We start from the raw sequence: 21,592 nt of genomic DNA on the forward strand, positions 1-21,592 counted from the left end.
TACTGTTAATGAATCGTTATGTAAATATCTGTGTTTTCCGATGGTCTCAGGCGACCCTGCTAGCGGTTCTCAACCTGTGGGTTGAGTCTTTGCAAGAAAGTCATCACAACATTGCCGTTAAAGGCAGACAGTCAGGTGCTGGGTGCCGCCAAGCTCCGAGGATCCTGCTGTGCGACCTTGGGCAAGGCTTAACCTAATCACACTTGCAAAGACGCCAATTTCCTTTCTTTGGCCACCTAAGACTCAGGTTGAGGGTTTGGGGTGTGGAGATTGTAGTGGGGCCATTTCTCAGCCTGCTGTGGGCTCCCACTGTCTCACATCCTGGGCATCTCCTTCCCCTGCCGCTGGCTCTGCAGGCCATCCATCCCTTCATTAAAGACTCTGCAAGCCCTCAGTGGCCTTCTCTCTGCTCGATGCCCTGCCCAGCACAGGGTCCCGCCTTCCTTCCCAGACAGCACTCTCGCTCTTGCTCTCTGCACTAGGCCCCTCTGGCTTCCTGTAACTCCCTCCAGGTTCAGTCACTTTATCCAGCAATACGCACTGCCCCACTGTTGGGTTCAGTCAGGTTCACAAGTGGGGTTTCCCGGGTCCCGCCTCTCTGCACGGGTTTATACGCGATCCTCTGGCGCCGCCTAGTGGCCCACCTGTAGATTTGCAGGGAGCCGTTCTAATTGGGCCGCGCAAAGATAGCTGAGAAATGCTGCTTCTAGCCCAGTAAGGAAAAGGGGTGGAGGGTTGTGGGACGTGATGGGCATTTAGCAAGAGACCTGGGAGACAGGAATTCAAAATGAGCAAAAAGGCGGCAAGCTGAGCCTGGCCATTCAAGGAGCGGCTTCTACTCTGTACAGAATAGTAGATGGAATGCAGGCTCTGGATCAGGGCTCCTCACACTTTTTAACCGGGGGCCAGTTCCCTGTCCCTCAGACCGTTGGAGGGCTGGACTATAGTTTAAAAGAAACTATGAACAAATTCCTATGCACACTGCACATATCTTATTTTGAAGTAAAAAAACAAAACGGCAAAAACGCCCGCATGTGGCCCGCGGGCCGCAGTTGGAGGACGCCTGCTCTGGATCCTCGCCTGCTGCTTCCTGGCTGAGCAAGCTCACCTGTGAGAAAGTGGCCGCCGGTGTGGCCGGAGCTGAGGGATGGGCCGAGGTGGTCAGTCAGTTGGCTGCATCTCACAGGAGCTCAAGGCCAAAGTCAGGAAATGAACTTTCTTTTCAAACCAGGGCTTGGGGGTCATTGGAGGCATCTGCCCGCAGCACAGCTGAAAAAATCAGAAAACGAAGGACAGTCCTGGTTTTATTCCCAGTTCATCCCCTGATCATCCTGCCCGGCCTCAGCCCAGCAGGCGGCCCGGGATTAAACAGGAACGGGAATTTGGAGCCTCCGAGTCCAGAATAAGGCCCCCGTCCATGTGCCTCCTTAGACGGGGCTTAGCTTTTCCCAGCCACACCCTGACTGATGAACGATTTGTGACGTCGGCTGAGAATGTTTAGGTTCAGCGCCAAGAGCAGGAGGGGCCCCAGTTCTCTGCTGTTCAGAGCCCTGCAGGGCCTGGCGGGGAGGGGCGGCAAGGTTCAGCCACCTCTGCCTGCCACCGGTGAGCCGCCGACGTCCATGCAGGTGTGGCTGAGGCCGGTGCACACCTGCCCTCCGAGGGGCTGCTGGGGGATGGGCTGTGGGATGCTGGGGCCCCATTCAAGGTGGGAGGTGGAAACCCCCTGGTTGGTGGTCTCTAGCACCACGTAGCTACCCCTACTTCCTGACTCCTGGGGGTGATCACAGGCAGAAAGGAGCAGCCCCCTTGAACCTGACCTTGGTCTCTGCTGTGTGATCTTCAGCAAGTGTTTTCTCTCTGGGCCTCCATTTCCCTGTGTATGTACAGCTGGGAAGACCAGGGCCCCGGCGCCTGTCTGCTATGGAAGCTGACATGGTCTCCGAGCCTTTCTAACAAGGCTTTCGTACACCCACACGGGACTCGGTAATGACAAAGGGGAAAGCTGTTCAGAGAAGGGACCTGGCAGACGGCTCCTTAGCCATCAGAGGTGCCGTCACCCACGTGGGGGCAAGTTGACATCTCAACCCGAATCTAATCATGCAGAAATATCAGGTTAACCCACAGCCAGGGAGAGAGACGTGCCGTTCCACCCATTCATGCATTCATTGGTTGATTCCTGTGTGTGCCCTGCCCGGGGATCGATCCCCCAACCTTGGTGTATCCGGACGACGCCCTAACCAACTGAGCCACCCGGCCAGAGCGAACGTAATATTTTTGAAGAGTTCTGATCAGGGTGGGTTTTTTTGTTTGTTTGTTTGTTTGTTTTTTAGGATGTTCCTCCACTGGGTTTGTCTGATGTTTCCCCATAATTAAACTCCTAATGTGGAGAATATTGAGTTCTGGGTCCTCCCTCCCTCCCTCCTGCCTCTCCCAACCCCTTCCAAGCTCTCTCCTCACTGCGGGCCTTTCCCTGGCGGGCAGTTAATTCCCTCAGGTGCAGACACGTCCTCTCACAGCCTCGAGGGTGAAGGCGCCGTTGGGAGGGGGGAGGGGGGAGGGGGGGGCTGGCTCAGACCTGGCTGGTTGTTGTGGTGTTTAACCCCCAGGTGTAATCACAGAGGCCAGTCCCGCGGGCCCAGGCGCCCTGGATCCCATTTGCTGGGAGAGAAAAGGAGTCAGGAGACCAAACAGGAAGTCAGGAGAGCAAAGAGGCTAATAACAACCCTGTCCCGTGGCTGTTTATTAAATGCTCGGATATATAGCCCGGGAGCGGCCCCTCCTTCCCTGACATGTGGCGACCATATTTTCTTGGCCCGGCGTGGAAACGTATGGATTGGTCAAGAGCCTTTCGTTTTCTTTTAAGACCTCCGATTTGTGAATTTCCTTAGGGAAGGCTGCGTGTAGTTGCGCATTTTTAAAAAGGCAGTTTGTGAAAATAATGAAATAAAAGAGTCCGAAACCAGGACTGGCCGGGCAGCCCACACTTGCCCCCTCCTAAAAGGCCAAGCTCTCGGAGCTGCTCCGAAAGCCCGCTCCTCCCGTCCTGACGCCGGTCACAGGTTGCGCCAAACAAAGCCCTGATGGGCATTTCCCTAAAGGGCACTGGCACCCGGATCAATACCTACCTGTTGCATAAACAAGGGACTTGAAGCACAGTGACCCCTGAGGTCATCTGCTCTGAGCCTGAGGGTATTTTTTCCCATGTGTAGGGATGTTTGCTCTGGATAGACAGTCAATCTGCCTGTTTCTAAACGAGGCATGCCGCCCGCGGGCCGCGAGTTTGACATGCTTCGTCTAGATTTCAGATGGGCCCTACACCCAATGGCCCTACACCCAATGGCACTGTCCTAAGAGGAAAGAGGCAGGTGGGTTTGGCTGGGACACTAGAAGGGAGGCGCCCACGGGCAGATGGAGGTAGAGGGGGGAGTGACCTACGTTACCAGGAGCTGCCTGGAGCCACCAGGGGCCGCGAGAGGCAGGGAGGCCGGCCCCTGAGCCTTCCAGGCGGACACCTTGAATTTGGATGTCTGGCCCCCAGAGCCTTGACGAAGGAGATTCCTGTCGTTTTAAGCCTCTAAATTCCCGGTAATTTTTTTTTAAATATATTTTTATTGATTTTTCACAGAGAGGAAGAGAGAGGGATAGAGAGTTAGAAACATCGATGAGAGAGAAACATCAATCAGCTGCCTCCCGCACACCCTCCACTGGGGATGTGCCCGCAACCAAGGTACATGCCCTTGACCGGAATCGAACCTGGGACCTTTCAGTCCGCAGGACTACGCTCTATCCACTGAGCCAAACCGGTTTCGGCAATTCCCGGTAATTTGTTACCGCAGCCCAGTAATCCCATCGCTTAAAACCACTTCTTCAAAGGACTTGTATGCATGCATATAAGCATAACCAATGGATGCAAAACTCTGGGGGGTGAGGGCATATATGGGAGTGGGGTGGGGGGTGGCAATGGTAAGATATGTACACATATAATACCTTAATAAAAAAATTGAAAAAAAAAAAAACCACTTCTGCTTCATACTGCTGGGGAGCCACACGCCTCGGAGCAAGCTGCTTCCCTCCTGGGGTCCCCAGTTTACTCGCTGGCAACACGGGGATGTTTTCTTTCCCGTGTCCGCATTCCCGTAGTCACAGGCGATGCTCAGCCGTAGGCTCACGGCGCCTGGCAGCCTCTCCGAGCCTCCGTTTCCCCATCTCTAAAAGCTAGGCAAGAACCGCTAACCCCGTCCCCGTCCTCAGGCTTAGAACGCGACACTAAAGGGCCACAGGAAAGGCGGCCAGCACGCCTGGCGCTGCGCTCCTACACGAAGGGGCCACCTCAGCCCCCGGCCGAGGGTAGGCACCGCCGCCCCCCGCCGACGTAGCGCTGGTCTCCTCCGGTGCCGCCCTGACAGCCTGCGCCTGCGCAGAATGCAAGCGCTCAGGCCCGCCCCTCGTGGGTGTGACTTCCTTGGGTCGCTCGGCCTGGCCACGCCCACTTCCGGAAGGGGCTGCCCCAGGCCTGGAGCACGTGACTGCAATCCGGCTCGGTGAAGATGGCGGCGCCCAGGGCTGCGGCGTGAAAGTGGTCTGCGGGGGACGCTGTGCACCGTGCTGGCGTCAGGACCGCGGGGCCGTGCGCCATGTCGCGGCTGATCGTGAAGAACCTCCCGAACGGGGTGAGTGCAGGGGCCTGGACCCGGGGATCTGAAATTAGGGCCGGTCGGGAGCCAAGGGTCGGTAGGAAGCCGGCTGCGGAGAGTTGAGGGGTTTTCCCTCTGGGGCGGGACCCTCGGCTTTTCCCCCTTTGACAGTGGGCGGGAGGGAGCGTAACTGCTCAAGGTTTCGCAGCCGGCCGGTGGGTCCCTGACGCCCAGCCCGACAGCTTCTCCCAGGGAGGCCCCAGTCCCCACCTTGTGCCGGCCTGGCTCCCCCAGCCCCTCGCGTCCGGTCACATTTCGTGGTTGTTGACTCGTGGCTGGGTCACACCCTGTACCTAAAGCCCTTTTCCACTCGGGGGGCTGATGGGCGGCAGGTGGGGAGTCATAGGCTGAGGGCCTGCGTTCCGGTTCCCAATCCCGTCATCGGGGCAGGTCAGATTAGTTTAAGACAACCGATAAACGGGCTTTGAACCATTCATTTATCCAATACTCGGACTGTGTTTCCCCAGAGTCCAGCACAGAACCTGTGGTAGGCATTCAGTACACACGTGCCCAGTAAGTGAGGGGAGAAGCAGGTGAATGTGGGGTCAGAGGATTGGTGCTCTGGGTCATCCTCACCTCCCTCCCTGTCACCTTTCCTGCGTGGGAAATGTACCACCCCGCTGGTGCGGCCAGTCACCCCATCCCCCGAATCCAAAATGTGCCATTTTGGTAGGAGGTCTTCTGTGCTCTTGACTCTACCCCTTGGGACTCTCGCCCCTTAGAAAGAGGAAGGACACAAAGTCACTGCTGTTTCATTGCTGTGATTTTTTTAACCTCACCTCCCCCTTGCCCCTCCCCACCACAGATTGGGCATCGGAAGGCTATGACACAATTTTTTTAAAATATATTTTTATTGATTTCAGAAAGGAAGGGAGAGGGGGAGAGAGATAGAAACATCAATGATGAGAGAGAATCACTGATTGGCTGCCTCCTGCATGTCCTCTACTGGGGATCAAGCCTGCAACCCTGGCATGTGCCCTTGACCGGAATCGAACCTGGGACCCTGCGGATGACGCTCTGTCCACTGAGCTGAACCAGCTAGGGCGGCTATGACACAATTTAAAAAATTTGGACAGCACAGTAGTGTATAAGCTGAGAAGCAGAGTTTGTTCCCTCTTACCCTCCTCTTTCTCCAGGAGTAACCATCTTTGGCTTATTTTTAGGACTCCCCATAGGTTTCTTTCTCTGCCCAAATATGTGCCCCCATTTCTTGGCCTGTTTACCCAGTGACTATCTGCTGACCCCCACTATGAAAGATGAGGAACCTAGGTCATCTATTCCTCCGTTGGTAATTTTTTATTTTTAAAAATGTTCTTATTGACTTCAGAGAGAGGAAGGGAGAGAGAGATGGAAACATCATGATGAGAGAGAATCATCAATCAGCTGCCTCCTGCACGCCCCACACTGGGGATGGAGCCCGAAACTCAGGCATGTGCCCTGACCGGGAATTGAGCCTTGACCTCCTCTCCTGGTTCATAGGTCGATGCTGAACACTGCGCCACACTTACTGGGAGTGTTATTCGTTATTTTTAATTCACCCATCATTTACCTTAAAATGGTCTACCTTTAAAGTATCTATTATTGATCTATCCATCATATCCATCAGCTTTAGGCAGTGTCTTTTTTTTTTTTCAATCCTCACTCGAGGATATATTTTTATTGATTTAGAGAGAGAAAAAGAAACATTGGTATGAGAGGGAAACATCAATCATTTGGTGGCCTCCTGTACGTCCTGACTGGGAACCCGAAACCTTTGGTGTATGGGACGCCGCTCCAACCAACTGAGCCACCTGGCCAGGGCTAGGCAGTGAGTGTCTCTTGCTGCCTCACTGTGACGGATGAGGATGCTCCCCTTCCCATCCCAGCTTCCATTCTGTCCCTGGGCTCTGACCTCCCGCGCTCCCTCACGGTGCCCCTCTGTCCTAGATGAAGGAGGAGCGGTTCCGGCAGCTGTTCGCCGCCTTTGGCACGCTGACGGACTGCAGCCTCAAGTTCACCAAGGACGGCAAGTTCCGCAAGTTCGGCTTTATCGGCTTCAAGTCCGAGGAAGAGGCCCAGAGGGCACTGAACCATTTCAACAAGAGTTTTGTTGACACGTCCCGGATCACGGTGAGTCGGCGAGAATCTCGCCCCTGCCTGCCTGTCGAAAGCGATCTTTCCCTCCCTACCCCTGTCCCCTTTCAGGCTGTGATGTGCTCAGCGTCCCTCTGCTTCTCAATCTTTCCTGCCTATGGATCCCCGGAGAGTTTGTTAAACTGGTTTCCTGGGCCCCGTCCAGAGTTTCTCATTCAGTGTGTGTGTGTGTGGGGGGGGGGGGGGGGGGCCCACCAGGAATGTGCATGTCTAACAAGCTCACAGGTGATGTGACACTGCGGTCCCCAAATGAGAACCATTGGTCTATGTCATTCATTCACGCGCCTGTTCAGCCAGCACTTGATGAGCACTTACGTCACGCGGGGGATTTAGAGTGGATGTGGCCCCCTGGCCCGTCCTCATGGAGCCAGCAGCCCACGGGAGGACGGGGGGCCGCTTTCAGTCACTGTGGTCAGTGCTGAGGAACAAATGAGGTGCCTTCCTTGTTGGGGGGGGGGGGGGGGGGGGAGTCAGGAAAGCTTCCTGGAGGAGGAGGTCCTACTCTGTCACTCACGTGCATTTAATGACTTTGTAAAGACATCGAGTTTTCCAGTCTCCATTCTGACCCTTTCTACCTGGGTGATCTGGGGCAAGTCACTAACTTCCCTGTGGTTCGGTTCCTGGCCTGAGAATTGGGGGAGTCACGGCTCCTCCCTCGCTCTGTGGGGAGGCTCAGCGTATTTCTACTTGCAAAACAGCAAGACTGCCTGGTAAAGGCTCACGCCCACAGGGCTGTGAAGAGGGCAAAGCCCAGGCGAGGGGAGGGTGCGGAATTTGCTTCAGCCAGCTCAGCGAGGCTGTGGCAGCGGCCTTTTTAAAAGCCCAAGCTCCTGGCTGTGAAGTGTGGCTGGGCTGGGCGCAGAGGCAGGTCCCCCCTCACCCCCCTCCCTCGCCCGTGCAGGTGGAGTTCTGCAAGTCGTTTGGGGACCCGACGAAGCCGCGCGCCTGGAGCAAGCATGCCCAGCAACCAAGCCAGACCAAGCAGCCTCCGAAAGACAAGGACTCGGTGCCCCCAGAAACTAAGAAAGTGCGTAGAAGGCCACTCCTGCCCTCGAACCCGGTGTCAGCAGGGTGGTCACCCCTGGGGGCTCGGGCAGGGGAGCAGGGGTGACCTGGGACTCCCTCTCGGGTGGTTCCTGCAGTTTCGTCTCCCCTCGCCCTTCACCTGTGGGCCTCACCATCTGCACCTTCCGTTTGTAGGACAAGAAGAAGAAAAAGGCAGCGAGTGAGCTGGAGAAGGTGAGTCTGTCCTGGTGCCCAAGAGGGTGGGCAGTGGAGGGGTCTGGGGAGCGCTGGAGCCGAGTCTGGTTTCCTAGGCTTCTTGTCCGGTGAAGCGTCCACTCGGCCCTCCTGGGGCTGCCCCGGCTGCCCCAGGGGAAATGAACTTGGAGGGTGCTCTGACCCGCCGGGAGTCAGGAGGGGTGAGCTGACTGAGTCGTCCTGGCCTGTGTTTCCCTCTTCCCGCTGCGGTGCCACCAGCTGAAGGAAGACACTGAGTTCCGGGAGTTCCTGTCGGTTCACCAGCGGCGGACACAGGCAGCCACTTGGGCTAACGATGCCCTGGACGCGGAGCCCGCGCAAGGGAAGAGCAAGCGGGCCAGTGACTACCTGAACTTCGACTCCGATTCGGGCCAGGAGAGTGAGGAGGGAGCCGGGGAGGACCCCGAAGGTAAGGGCAAGGACACGCACCCTCGGGTCCCTGCACGCCTGCTGGCCTGTGCTCACGCGGGCCTGCACAAATGCCCTCTAGTACGTCGGCCTTGACTGATCTTGGTCACTTATTCATTCATTCAGCCACTCAAATATTGAGTACCTACTATGTGCCAGGCACCGCATTAGGCATTGGGGATACAGCAGTGAGCTATAGACGAAGAATCCTGCCCCCATGAAGCTGTCATCTGGTGGGCGGAAAGACACCGTAAAGAAATCACCCACTAATTAGTGTGTTATGTGAAGACACAGAGAGAAAGCGGGGAAGGGGAAAGGAGTTCCCGAGAACAAAGATCGGAGGGAGGTGAGGGGCAGCCCCGCCCTCAGAAGGCGCTCACGGTGTAGTGCGGGGACGGATGGGTGTGTGAGCAGTTGCAGCCCAGGACGCGAAGTGGTGGGTGAGGGACGGGAATCCATTGTGGCTTAAAGCACAGAATGGGTTCGATGTGGATGTTACATACGGTATAGCTTCTGTGCAAAGCTGGGGTCCGAAGAACTCGCTGGGACTTGGTGGGACACGGTCGTGGAGGGGACAGGCGGGGTGCAGGCAGAGGGAGCAGCGTTCTGCAAGGCTCAGGGTGGCTGCAGCGTGGGAGCTGGAGGGCAGTCAGCCGTCTGAGGGGCAGGAGCTCGGGTTTCTCCCTGCGAGCACCTGGTAGTCGCCGGAGGGTTTAATCCAGGCCAAAAGGTCCTCTAGGTCGCAGTTGAAAGAGTGGATGACGAGGGCAGGGCTGCTGCGGGGAACACGCAGCTCCCGACGTGTGGCACGTGGAACCTCAACACTGCAGCGTCTCACCCATGTGACTGTTAATCAGAGGGCTCACCAGGGCTGCGTGGCACAGGCCCCTGGTCCTGGTGGGCTTGGCACCTCGTGCCCCTGCTGTCCCAGGCCTCCTCCCTCGGTGCCAGGACCCGTCCCTGACTCCCGGCCTCCCTGTCTTCCCAGAGGAGGGCGGCCTTGAACCGAAGGCAGCCGTGCGGAAGGAGCTGTCGGACATGGATTACCTGAAATCCAAGGTGGTGCGGGCCGAGTCGCCATCTTCCTCGGAGGAAGAGGAGGAGGAGGAGGAGAGTGAAGATGAGGCCGTGAACTGTGATGAAGGCAGTGAGACCGAGGAGGAGGACCCCTGCGCTGCCCCCATCCGGCAGGGCCAAGAGAGGACAGGGCCAGGCCCAGAGCAGGGCACCCTGTCTGGGACCAAGAAACCACAGGGGGCCAGCGCCACGGTGTGTGGATCGGGGTGGGTCTGGGGGTCCGGGGAGCCGGTGGGGGGTCCCCCATGTCCTCGCCCGCGTACCCTGCAGGCCCCAGACCTGGCTACACATCTCAGCTCTGCTATTTGCTCTGTGACCTGTGCATGCACTTCTGTCTGAATCTGTTTCCTGTCACTGGAGAGTGAGCTGCTGACGGGTACCACCTGTTATACTTCGTATTTAGTGCAGTGTACACAGATGTCAGCCCATAGTCGATGACAATACGTACGATTAAGTGAGCACTTACTACGGGCCGGTCCAGTGCCTTCCGTGTCCTTTGTCGTTGACTCTTAAGACAGTCTGAGGGGCAGGCATTCTTCATGTGCGGTTTCACAGGGGAGGGCGCTGAAGTCCAGGGGAGACCCAACCAGACTGTGCCTGATGGTGCCTGCACAGTGTGCGCAGAGTGAGCCCCGTGTTGGTGGCGGTGAGCATCACCTGACCTCAGGATGCTCGCCGGCACCCCGGCTCGCCCGGCAGCGCGCCTCTGCGCACTCAGTGTCACCGTGCCAGGGACTCACTCCCACTCTGTTCTCTGCCGTCACTCAGACAGAGAAACCAGCCGTCCAGCGGGTACCCAGCACCCCCCACACCGTGAAGCTGCGTGGAGCCCCGTTCAACGTCACAGAGGTGCGTGCCCCTAACGGGACAAGGGCCAGAGCTGAGGGTGGGGTGCTGGGAACCCCTGCTGCAGGGGCCTCAGGATTAGCGGAGGACGAGCTGGGAAGAATTGGGGGCTAAAAGCTGCACCAGCCCGAGGAGGGCGGCTGCCTCACCCATGGTGCGCCTAGGGCTGCGCATACTTCTCCTGCTGGAAAAAGGGAGGGCAGCGGGTCAGTATTGAAGGCTTTGTGAGCCATACTCTGTGCTAGTGCATTTTAAAGTGTGTTTGACTCGCCCTCATGTTCGGATTAGAGAGACCGGGGGGCGGGGAGGGGGTGGGGGAGGAGTACGGGGGACGGCCTGCAGCAGCACCATAAGCGGCTGCGAGCCATCACCCTGAGGGGACAGGGACAGGTATGCCTGCACTGAGGAGAAGCGGGAAAGGCCAGACTTAACCCCAAATATATAAAAGGCACTGGGGGGAGGGGGGTGTCAGACACAGTGCCTTAAAATGCCGATGGTGCATTACTATTTTATATTTACATCCTTCACATCCAGCTTTTCTTCAGATTTTTTTTCTTTTTTTAAAAAATATATTTTATTGATTTTTTACAGAGAGGAAAGGAGAGGGACAGAGAGCTAGAAACATCGATGAGAGAGAAACATCAACCAGCTGCCTCTTGCACACCCCCCACCGGAGATGTGCCCGCAACCAATGTACATGCCCTTGAACGGAATCGAACCTGGGACCTTTCAGTCCGCAGGCCGATGCTCTATCCACTGAGCCAAACCGATTTCAGCTCTTCAGATTTTTTCCAAGTTCGTTTTATTTAGTGATGGAGGAAAGCTGTGTATATTTAGAGGAAAGAAATGAGAAAGGATGAAACACTGGTAATCTTTCCTCGTCCAGAACTTCGGCCCGGGTTTCTTTGTTTGGGCTGCGCTTTTATTACCAGTTGATAAAGGAGGAACCTTCCCTTCCTCTAGAAAAACGTTACGGAGTTCCTGGCGCCCCTGAAACCGGTGGCCATTCGGATCGTGAGGAATGCTCACGGGAACAAGACAGGTGAGGTCTGGGTGTCGGGGGCCCAGAGGCAGCTGGGGAAGGTGGAAGGTCAGGGCAGTGGAGTTGGGGGACCCTTAAGGGGTGGCTGTTCTTGTTCCTTTGTGGTTCCGGCTCCGTGGATTGGCTAGGCTGCTCGGGCGAGGGTCTCTCGTCCCTGCCTGAGCCTGGTGCGTAGTTGTCACTGGTTCTCTGTCTCCGCTCTTGCCAGTGGGCTCGCCTGTTGCTTTAAACAGATGTCCCCGGCCCAGGTTTGCTGTGCCGACAGGCAGCACTCTGAGCTGCCAAGAATGGGTGCTGCTGCCCCTCACTGTCCTCAGCCAGGGTTCCACTCTGGGCAGCGAACATGCTGGAAGGAAGGGTCTGAGCTTGGAGAGGTGGGCGCCCCCTTATGCCCCGGCGGGGGCTGCAGGACACGCAGCAGCAGAGTTATGCTCCCAGGAACCTCGCCGAGGCCTCTGGGCAGCGCTGGGCATGCAGGCTGTCCTTGGCAAGAAGCTGCAGGAGCTGCTGGGGCCAGAGTCCGGGGAAGAAGGGCACCTGCTTTAGGGGTGGTCTTGTTGCCTTCAGGTTTCTGTGTCCGCTCCCCGGCCCTCTGAGCACGCAGCCCTGCTCTCCAGGCAGGCCCCGTGGCCAGCGGCCCTCTCTCCCTGCCCACCTGTTCGGGTACAATACAGGGCAGGGGAGAGCCTGCCCAGCTTCAGATCCCAGCTCGGCCACTTCAGATCCTTTGCCGGTCCTGGGGCCTTAGACCAGAACATAGAGTCAGTTTCCTCATCGGAACAATGGGGTGGCCTTGTCTCGTTTAGTTGTGAGGACTCAGTGAGTTAGTGTGTACAGCGTTTACAACAGTGCTGACCGCCCATCCACGCTCCCTGCGAGCCAGCGTTAGGACTGGCTCTTCAGAGACCAGCGGGAGGGGCACACTTGAGGTGTCAGGACAAGGAACCATATTGGAGGCCTTGGAGCTGGAGAGAGCTGGCCTGTGAGCATGACGCTTCAGGGAAGTAATCGGATGTCCCCATGAGAGCTGCCGAGGTGGCAGGCTGGCCCCGCGCTGAGGGCTCAGTAATGGCTGGACTTCAGCCCCCGGTGCAGGCTGAGATTGGAAAAGACCCCCACGCTGGTATTTATAACACCATTCATGGGCCATACAAAATTACCGACTTAATTCTTAACTCACCCCTGATGCCTTGGCAGGGCCAGACCAAATGGTTCCGCAGGCCTTGGACGGCCCCTCCCTCCTCCCCCCCAGCCTGAAAATTCTGCGAAGGGAGATTCGGCCACAGTGGGAGGGAATCTGCATTTTGGAGAATTGGCAAAGCTGCAAGTTCTTCCCCACTCTCTGCTCAGCTTCTCCTGAACACCTAGCACAGTGTGGGGGACTCCTGCGCGTGTCTGCGGACTTGACCTTTGTCATTGTCCTTCCTCAGGGTATGTCTTTGTGGATTTCAGCAGCGAAGAGGAAGTGAAGAAAGCTTTGAAGTGCAACAGAGAATACATGGGTAAGGACACGGGGACAGGCCCCGGCTCTGTGTGGAGGCAGGGTGCGTTCATTCATTCCTTTATTCATTCCTTTACTCCATCACGTTTGGTCGAGGGTCTGCTCTGTGCCAGGCACTGCTCTGGGCACTGGTGAGACAGCAGCAAGCAGGACAGCTTGTGCAGCTGATGGAGAGTAAATGGACATAAGGGGAGAGAGGGGGCGGCATCCGGTGGGCTGTGCTGTGGGGAAATGCAGAGCGGAGAGTCAGGATTGGAGGAGGCACGTTTATAAACAGGAGTGTGTCCACTTGGGCCTCCCCGAGAAGCTGAGAAAACCCAGAGGCTCAGAGGGAGCAAGCCCTGGCCTGGTGGGGCAGGCCGTTCCGGTACAGGGAACAGTACAGGGGCAGCATGTGCAAGTCCCTGCATTGGTCTGCGAGGACGTGACCTTTGACCTGCCCCTGGCATGGACAAGTGATTCAGATCCAGCCATCGGCCCCTAGTGAGGACGCAAGTTCTGTCAGGGAAGGAGAGAAACCACGCAGTCTTGTCAGCCAGTCAGGCAGTAGGTGTTTATTGAGCACCTACTGTGTGCACGTGGAGGAGATAGTGGTGGTCACTGTCTAATCAGGCCCCGGGTGATGCTTGTGAAGAGTTCACTAGGGCAGGGCGACGGGCTCCTCGGCGTTGGGTGTCATACGTCATGTGTTGCTGTCCTAAGGCAGAGTAGCCATCGGTGCCGGGACACATGCCCTCAACTCAGAGGATGCAGATCTGGACGGAGGCGGCCCAGGCAGGCTCCCCCCGGTTGACACTGACTTGCAGGATGGATGACATGGGGAAAGGGCCTTCGGGTCAGGCCAGCGCTGCGGCCTGAGCCTGGGCCTTGGCATCCGGAAGGCGGCGATGACGAGTTTGGAATCGTCAGTCAGGAGTCACTGGCAAGTCCCAGGCCTCCCCGCAGAGCCCTGACTCCTCTCCCTGTGCAGGTGGCCGCTACATCGAGGTGTTCAGGGAAAAGGCTGTCCCCGTGGCCAAGGGGCCCCTGAAGAGCAGCAGCAAACCCTGGCAGGGCCGGACGCTCGGGGAGAACGAGGAGGAGGAGGACCTGGCCGACTCGGGGCGGCTCTTCGTGCGCAACCTGCCCTACACCAGCACCGAGGAGGACCTGGAGAAGATCTTCTCCAAATACGGTGGGCGCGGCTCCCCGCAGCACGCGGCTGAGAGCAGGCAGGCCCGGCTTCAAGTCCCAGTCTGCCCCTCAGCTCTTGACCTTGGGCTCATGTCGTCCCCTCTTGTCTCGGTCTCCTCATCTGTGAAATGGGCTGATGATCCCTGAGCTGCTGTGAGAATTCGCACATGCTGTGTTTGATAGCGAGGGTGGTTTTACTGTAGGCATTGTTGCTATTATTTCACAGGACATGAACATGAACTTGAAGACCTGTCGTTTAGCTGGGTCACCCTGGGCTGTATTCAGTTGTAAGGTCACAGCTGTGAAGGGAAGGAAGTTAGGGTTTAAAGTGACGGTGAGGTCTTGATGCCTCTGAGATCCCTTGGAGGCTCTCCTACTTCTATTCGGAGGCCGTCTCTGGGTGGTGAGGGATCGGGGCGTGGTTGAGTGCCTGGTGTGGGACAGGGAGGCCCTGAGCAGGATTCTGCCATTGGTGTAACCTTCCAGCCTGCGGTTACTGCTGTCCTGAGCACGGATCCTTCCCCCCAGGCCAGCACCCTAGTTGATAGCAGGGCCGGCTGCACACGAGAGGGAGTCAGTAGATTGGAAGCACTTCCAGGGCACTGAGCAGGCGCTGTTAGTACACTTCATGTGTCAATGCCTTTAACCCTCCCAGCACCCGTGAGTCAGGTGCTCTGATGATGCCACTTTGCAGATGAGAAGACTGAGGCACCTGAAGACCACACCTGTAGGTGGTGGAGGCAGGACCTAGCCCAGCACCTGTGCTGTCAGGAGAGACGCATAAAGGGTTGTGTCCGGGACACCCTTGACCTTTGAGGTGGTCTCACTGCAGCCTCTGGCCACGGGCCGACCCAGAGCGGCAGCCCGATGCTCTCGCCAGTGAAGACCGTCACCTGCTCAGTGCCGAGGTGCAGGCCCACCCCGGCCCCAGACACTGATCCCCCTCCTGTCCGCAGGCCCCCTGTCCGAGCTGCATTACCCCATCGACAGCCTGACCAAGAAACCCAAGGGCTTTGCCTTCGTCTCCTTCATGTTCCCTGAGCACGCGGTGAAGGCCTACGCGGAGGTGGACGGGCAGGTGTTCCAGGTGACTGCCCAGGGCCTGGGGCTGCTGGGCCCAGGTGGCCGGGAGAGGCCGTGTGTGTGCATGCATGAGTGCGTGCGTACGTGCGTGTGCACGCCCCCACATCGCTAAGGAAGCACACTAGTGGCTGGGAGAGGCCGTGTGTGTGCGTGTGCACACCCTCACATTGCTAAGGAAGTGCACTAGTGGCCTGGGAAGCTGTCCTCACACCCGCCCAGAGGGCAGCGCCCTGGGGGCTGGTCGGCTCTGGTCCCACTGATCTGTCAGCACCTGGGACAGCGCCTGGCGCCTAGTGGGCACTCCCAGAGGGTTTGCTGAATGAATGAATGAATGAATGAATGAATGAATAGGCTCTCCGTCTGGAGAAGCAGCACTTGGGAGAGGAAGAAGGAAGGAAGGAGTTGGGCGTGGTCATGTTAAATGGCCACAATAGAGTGGAAGGCGCTCTTGTCTTTTTTCCCAGCACCTCCAAGTAAGGTGCTCAGTGCGCACCCCCAACCCAGGCTCCGTCCCCCTATTCCCTTTCCATCCGTGCCTGCATAGTGCAGTGAGCTCTGTGGCCTCCGGACCAGACCTCCCGTGCAGGCCCTACGTGTGCAGGGGCAGGATGGGCCTGGCCTCGGGGTGGGGGTGGGTGGCACTTACAGGCTGACCAGTCTCCCTTGTGAGGCTGTCACTTGCCCTCCATCCCAGTGTCAGGCCCCGGGTCCCGTGGCCACGTCCCCATTCTGGGTTGAGGGTAACCACAAGGTCGTTCGGCCTGAGGCCACGTCTGAGGGTTTCAGCACCCGGTGCTGCCGCCTGCTCTCGGAGAGGCCGATCTCCCGGGGCAGGATGTGGAGGCACCTGCCCCCTCCCTCCCCTGACCCCTTTCCCTCGCCCCCTCTAGGGCAGGATGCTCCATGTATTACCCTCCACCATCAAGAAAGAAGCCAGCGAGGACGCCAGCGCCCCGGGATCATCCTCTTACAAGAAGAAGAAAGAGGCCAAAGACAAAGCCAACAGCTCCAGGTTCTTACGCACGCGCAGCCTCGGGCCTGACCAGGCTCCTGCTGCCCTCGCCCCCTCTCCCCCAGCCGCCGCGGGGCTCTGGCTCCTTGTGGTGGGTCCAGCCTCGCTATAACCTTGCTGAGCCCGTTTCTCATCTGCAAAGTGGGAGAATCAGCGGTGCTGTGCTATGCGGAGTCCTAGCGATTAAACAAGTGAACAGGCAGAGCTTGGTCCCCGGCACAGAGTGGGTGCCTGACACATGGGAGGGTTGTCCATGTCATCGTCGCTGTCCGCGTCCCCAGGCCCTGGGTAGGTGGCCCACTCCAGGGGAGTTGGGGGGAGAGAGGCTTTGGGGTTTAGAATGGCAGGCCGAGGGCTCACTTCTCAAAGGTTTCGCATCTGAAACAATATCCCCGTCGTCGCACTGCGGTCTGACGTCCCTCTCCTGCCTCAGCTCTCACAACTGGAACACGCTGTTCATGGGCCCGAATGCAGTGGCCGACGCCATCGCACAGAAGTACAGCGCCACCAAGAGCCAAGTGTTTGACCACGTGAGTGAGCGGCCCGTCTGATGTACCCGGCCGGCGGCCAAACCTGAGGGGGCCAAGGGCAAGGAGGGGGCATCGTGCTGGGCCGCCTGGGAGTGGGCCTCTGCTGCACCGTGGGCAGCCTGGGCCCCGGCACGTCCAGCCACCCCTCGACCCTGGCTCCTGCGGGGTTGTGTGGAGCCACCCCGAGAGGTGAAAGCCACAGCCAGCCGGTCAGTGGGTCGGGGAGGGCATCGGGGGGTCCTCTCCATCCAGGCCTTCCTCGCAGGCTGTGGGCCACGGAGGCTGCTCGTCACCTGCCCGACAGCCAACGGCCTCTTCCTCCCCTCCCACAGGAGACCAGGGGCAGCGTGGCCGTGCGCGTGGCCCTCGGGGAGACCCAGCTCGTGCAGGAAGTGAGGCGCTTCCTCCTGGACAACGGGGTCAGCCTGGACTCCTTCAGCCAGGTGGGTGCGCACCAGCTCGGCGCGGCCGCCGGCCACGGGAGCCCGGAGCTGGGCGGCGGTTCAGGTTGGCGGCGTGGCAATGGGTTTGAGGATCCGGCCTGTCGAGGGTGATGCTTGCTGTTAATTTTTAGTTTCCAAAGATAGGAAGAAAACCACACGGGTCAGACAAGGCGCCTGTCTGACTGGATAGTGTCTCGGGGGCCATATGCAAGAGGGCTACCTCGTAACCTTCATGCAGACCAGGGGGCCCCAAACATCCCGTCCCCCCCCACCACCACCACCCAGCTCCTTTCTAAGAGCAGCTGCTGTCTGTCTGAGTCGTAGGCCTTCCTTGAACCAAGTAGGGGAGCGGTCACCTCCATGTGCTCACTCCACCAGGTGGGGTTCTTAGGGTTATGGCTGATGAAGTCTTGGGGGTCCAGTGAGCACCTAACATCCTCAGACAAGGAAACTGAGGCCCTGAGGGCGGGGGGTGACTTAAAGGTCCAACAGAGAGACTGTGGCAGGAGCCTGGGCTCGGTCTCAGCTCCCGCCTCCCAAACAGCAACTTCCTCAGGTTTACCTGCCTTGGACTTGACCTTAAAAGGTGCCTAGGATGGAAGGATGGGCGGATAGCTGAGTGGGTGGGAAGCGGGGGCGATGGATGAGAGGGAGGTAGGGAGGTGGGTGGATGGCTAAGTAACTGTATCACTAGCTAGCATCTATCAGGACTTACCAAAGCGCCCTTCCGAGTTTCACGTTCCTAACCCTCGTGGGAAGCAGCACTGCTGTGCCCGGTCATACAGAAGGGACCGTCACAGAGGTGCAGGCCCTCGTTCCAGGCCACGCAGCTGTTCATGGTGGAGCCAGACTTGAAAGTGGCCCCGGAGTCCACGTCCCAAATCGTTACACTTGCAATCTGAGTTGCACCTACAAAGCCCATGGGTGCCCTGCCTCTCCCACCTGCAGATGTGCCCTCCCCTATGAGGAGACCCTGGGAGGCCTACAGTATGGGTGTTAACCATTAGCCCATTTCACAGATGAGATCACTGAGGCCCACGGGGAAAGCAGCTGACCCGAGGTTTCAGGCCAGGTCAGTGGCTGAGCTGAGAGTCCTGCTCAGATGATCCCAAACCTGGAACTTGCCCATTACATGTTTTTGGCTCTCCTGTGCCCCTCCAACATTGTTTTCCATGAAACAGTTGCTGGCATTCACACAGCGCTTACGCTCTGTGCGCCCTTTGCCTGTGTGAGCGCGGCTGTTGCAGCCCTCTCCCGGAGCGGCCCTGGAGATGGCCCCGGGTCCGTATGTTAGTGAGGGGCCGGGCGCAGGGCAGTGCGTCTCAGGTATCTAGTGTCTTGGTTTGGGTTCTTCCAAAAGCAGACTCAGAGGCAAGGGCAGGTGTCGTCTGGGGCAGCAGACAGTGAGAAAGGCCAAGGGCAGGGCAGGAGCCCGGTGCAGGGCGGGCTTATGACAGCACCTCGTCCGGCAGGGCTGAGCTGGATCTGGGGACATCTGCAGAGCCCTCCCTGGGACTGTCCCACCCACAGGACCAGGGACGCACCAACCCCTGGGAGCCCGGGCTGCTCCCAGCCCTGTCGCCTGCCATGATGTCACAGCAGGCGCCTGCAGTCGCAGGAAAAGGCCCTGGGCCTGGGCTTGGGCCGTGAATGCAGATGCTGCCTGGGCTGGAGCGCCAGGATGTCCCGCAGGGCTGCGGTGGGCAGTGGCGGCATCTGCCACGGCTCCACAGTGGAGGGGCGGGGATTTGACCCAGGGGGTCCACCCTGGTGTCCTCACCCTTACCCACTCCACAGAGCCGCCTCTTATCCAGGAGCCACGCGCCTGAGATGGTGCCGTCTCCCGGGCCGGCCTTTGGAGTGTCTGGTCTGGAGTCGACCACAGATCGTGCTGGTGGCAGGGCCGGCCTCCTGTTGTCCCTGATGTGTTCCTCTCCTCCCTCGCAGCCCGCTGCGGAGCGAAGCAAAACCGTGATTCTGGTGAAGAACCTGCCGGCGGGCACCTTGGCGGCCGAGCTGCAGGAGACCTTCGGCCGCTTTGGCAGCCTGGGCCGCGTGCTGCTGCCCGAGGGCGGCGTCACCGCCATCGTGGAGTTCCTGGAGCCGCTGGAGGCCCGCAAGGCCTTCCGCCACCTGGCCTACTCTAAGGTAGGCGCCGCCTGCGCCCCGGGTGACGGGAGCGGGCCCAGCGACGGTCTTAGCAGGGCCTGGCCCGTGGGAGCCCCTCTGAACGCCCCTGCTCTGTGCTGACGGAGCTTGAGCCCCCACTGAGATCACAGATGGAGAAGCTCGGGCTCCTCGGTCTCCTCGGCGTTCTGCTCCCTCGGACTTGACCCTCATTCTCCTGCTTTTGGGATCTTGTACCCACAGTAGTTTAGAAGTCAGTTCTGTAGGCGGCTGTCTCCTGTCCTTGGTATAAACAAACGTACACTCACACACAGATTAATTAGTGTGGTAGTTTCCTGTGGCCGCCATAACAGGCTACCGCCAGCCTCGTGGCTTAAAACAACACAAATGTGTCCTCTCACAGTTCTGAGGCCGGAGGTGGGAAATGGGGGTGTTGCAGGGCCGTGCTCCCTCTGAGGCTCCAGGGAGGGCCCCCCCCCCCCCAACTGGTGGCGCCAGTGCCCATGGCGGTGGCTGCTGCACTGGCCTCTGCCTCCTCACGTGCCTTTTCCTTTCCTCCATTTCTGGCTGGACCCAGGATGACCTCACTTTCAGATCCTTCACTTAATGACATTTGCAAACCCCTTTTCCAAAGCGGGTCACACAGGTGCTGGGGGTCAGGACACGGACGGATCGTCTGGGGCCACCTTTCAGCCACTGCAAGTAGCTTCTCTGTCAGGCTCGTTAGCGATGTGCAGCCTCTGTCAGTGTCTGGTTTGTCCTTTCAAAGAACAGCCGCACGCACGTATGTGCACATGCGTGGCCGAGAGTCTGTTGCGGGGAGAGAAAGCGTGGTCTCCAGCGGCCCCACTGCACTTCCTGCACGAGAGCTGCATGTCACCCTGGTCTGTCCCCGCCCCCTGCCCGCTCAGACCCCGGCCACGGCAACCGGGACTCACATGCTTGGCCCCTCCCCCGCCCTGAGCTGCAGCAGGCCCCGTGCTTCTCAGGCATCGGGCGGCGGAGGGTTCTGGGCTGTGTGCCCCTCGGCCCCCCCCCCCCGGCTCTTCCCCGGGCGAGTCGCTCGTCCTCTCTGACCCTCGTCCTCTCTGACCTTCATCTGTGTAAGACACCGAGTCCCTCCTCACCTGTCTCTGCAGTTCCACCACGTCCCCCTGTATCTGGAGTGGGCTCCCATGGGCGTCTTCTCCAGCTCAGCCCCACAGAGGGAGGAACCCCAAGACACACCGGTGGAGCCTGCGGAAAAGGATCGGGCGGAGCCAGAACCCGGTGAGAGCTGAGTCCCGGGACAGCGGCGAGGGAAACGGGTGGGCGGCACCATTTATTAGGTTTAAAGTTCATTATTCGTCCCCAAGGCCAGTGGGTCTCAGACTCTTGGATTTCATAGGCGCATTCTTAGAAAATAGAGCGTAAACATGATGGGTGCAGCCAAGGCAGCCAGCTTTTTGGCTTGTCAATGAGAGGGTGTAAGGACAGTCAACTACTTAGAACCTGTTACTAGGGACTCGGAACACAGCCAGTGAAAACAGCCTTCACACACCGCGGGGATGCCTCCTGGGCCAGGGTGGCTGGTGGAGGAGTCATTCCGGAGGGTCCGGGAGTGGCGCAGCGCCCTCTGGCGTCCAGGGGCTGCAAAGGCAGGGAGGGAGGGAGGGGTGCCATTGGCAGTGGGGCCTCGCAGCTCTCTTGTGGCGATGTCCTGAGGATGGTGAGACACTGCACGTTCTGGACCCACCAGAAGGGTCAGGGGCGCCCCAGTGGTGGATCACCCGAACCCCCCGAGGCCAGTGCAGCCCCCAGTTGAGAACCACTTAGTCTGGAGACGGTGACCGCATCCTAGAATTAAAGGCCTTTAGAAAAGTTTTTAAAAGCACTGTGACGGTTTTTAGCCAGGGGCCAAGATCTTGGCCGTCAGTAACATTTCTCCCCCTTTCCCTCTACCCCTTGGGGGTTACCAGTTTATTTAAAAAAATAAGTCTGGTATCTACCATACCCATTGTTCCTGTTTTTTAAAAAGTGTTAACAGCAAGGAGAAGAAGTGCAGGTTGGGGCCATGTCTGCTGGTTCCGAGCCCTGTTGTCAGGTGAATCCCCCAGAGCTCACCCGGGGCCTCTTTTTGTTCCTTTGCTAACACCATCACGTACACAGCCCCCTCTGTCCCCTGCGCTGTTCCCTGTCACCCGCTCCTCCCTGACGGCCGCCTCTCCGCATTGTTCCCGCAGCTTCCCCAGGCCCGTCCGCACCGCACGGGCTCAGCAGC

The 21,592-nt window shown here is 58.6% G+C and overlaps 1 protein-coding gene across 2 annotated transcripts in view; it reads left to right on the top strand.

The window, feature by feature from the left end:
• Positions 1–4,548: 4,548 nt before the first annotated feature.
• The window catches only part of RBM19 (RNA binding motif protein 19), a 91,522-nt gene continuing 74,478 nt past the window's right edge, over positions 4,549–21,592 (top strand). For both annotated transcript variants that reach the window (XM_054712699.1, XM_054712700.1), the window contains exons 1-16: positions 4,549–4,673; positions 6,624–6,806; positions 7,732–7,857; positions 8,031–8,069; positions 8,310–8,499; positions 9,487–9,767; positions 10,344–10,424; positions 11,385–11,463; positions 12,894–12,965; positions 13,935–14,138; positions 15,094–15,224; positions 16,111–16,232; positions 16,666–16,762; positions 17,095–17,205; positions 19,153–19,353; positions 20,472–20,601. In XM_054712699.1, coding sequence (XP_054568674.1) covers positions 4,638–4,673; positions 6,624–6,806; positions 7,732–7,857; positions 8,031–8,069; positions 8,310–8,499; positions 9,487–9,767; positions 10,344–10,424; positions 11,385–11,463; positions 12,894–12,965; positions 13,935–14,138; positions 15,094–15,224; positions 16,111–16,232; positions 16,666–16,762; positions 17,095–17,205; positions 19,153–19,353; positions 20,472–20,601 — 2,083 coding nt within the window. In that variant the 5' untranslated portion in view covers positions 4,549–4,637. The remainder of the gene's footprint in view (positions 4,674–6,623; positions 6,807–7,731; positions 7,858–8,030; positions 8,070–8,309; positions 8,500–9,486; positions 9,768–10,343; positions 10,425–11,384; positions 11,464–12,893; positions 12,966–13,934; positions 14,139–15,093; positions 15,225–16,110; positions 16,233–16,665; positions 16,763–17,094; positions 17,206–19,152; positions 19,354–20,471; positions 20,602–21,592) is intronic.

This window comes from Eptesicus fuscus, chromosome 23 (assembly GCF_027574615.1).
Source record: "Eptesicus fuscus isolate TK198812 chromosome 23, DD_ASM_mEF_20220401, whole genome shotgun sequence".
Taxonomy (NCBI): Eukaryota; Metazoa; Chordata; class Mammalia; order Chiroptera; family Vespertilionidae; genus Eptesicus; species Eptesicus fuscus.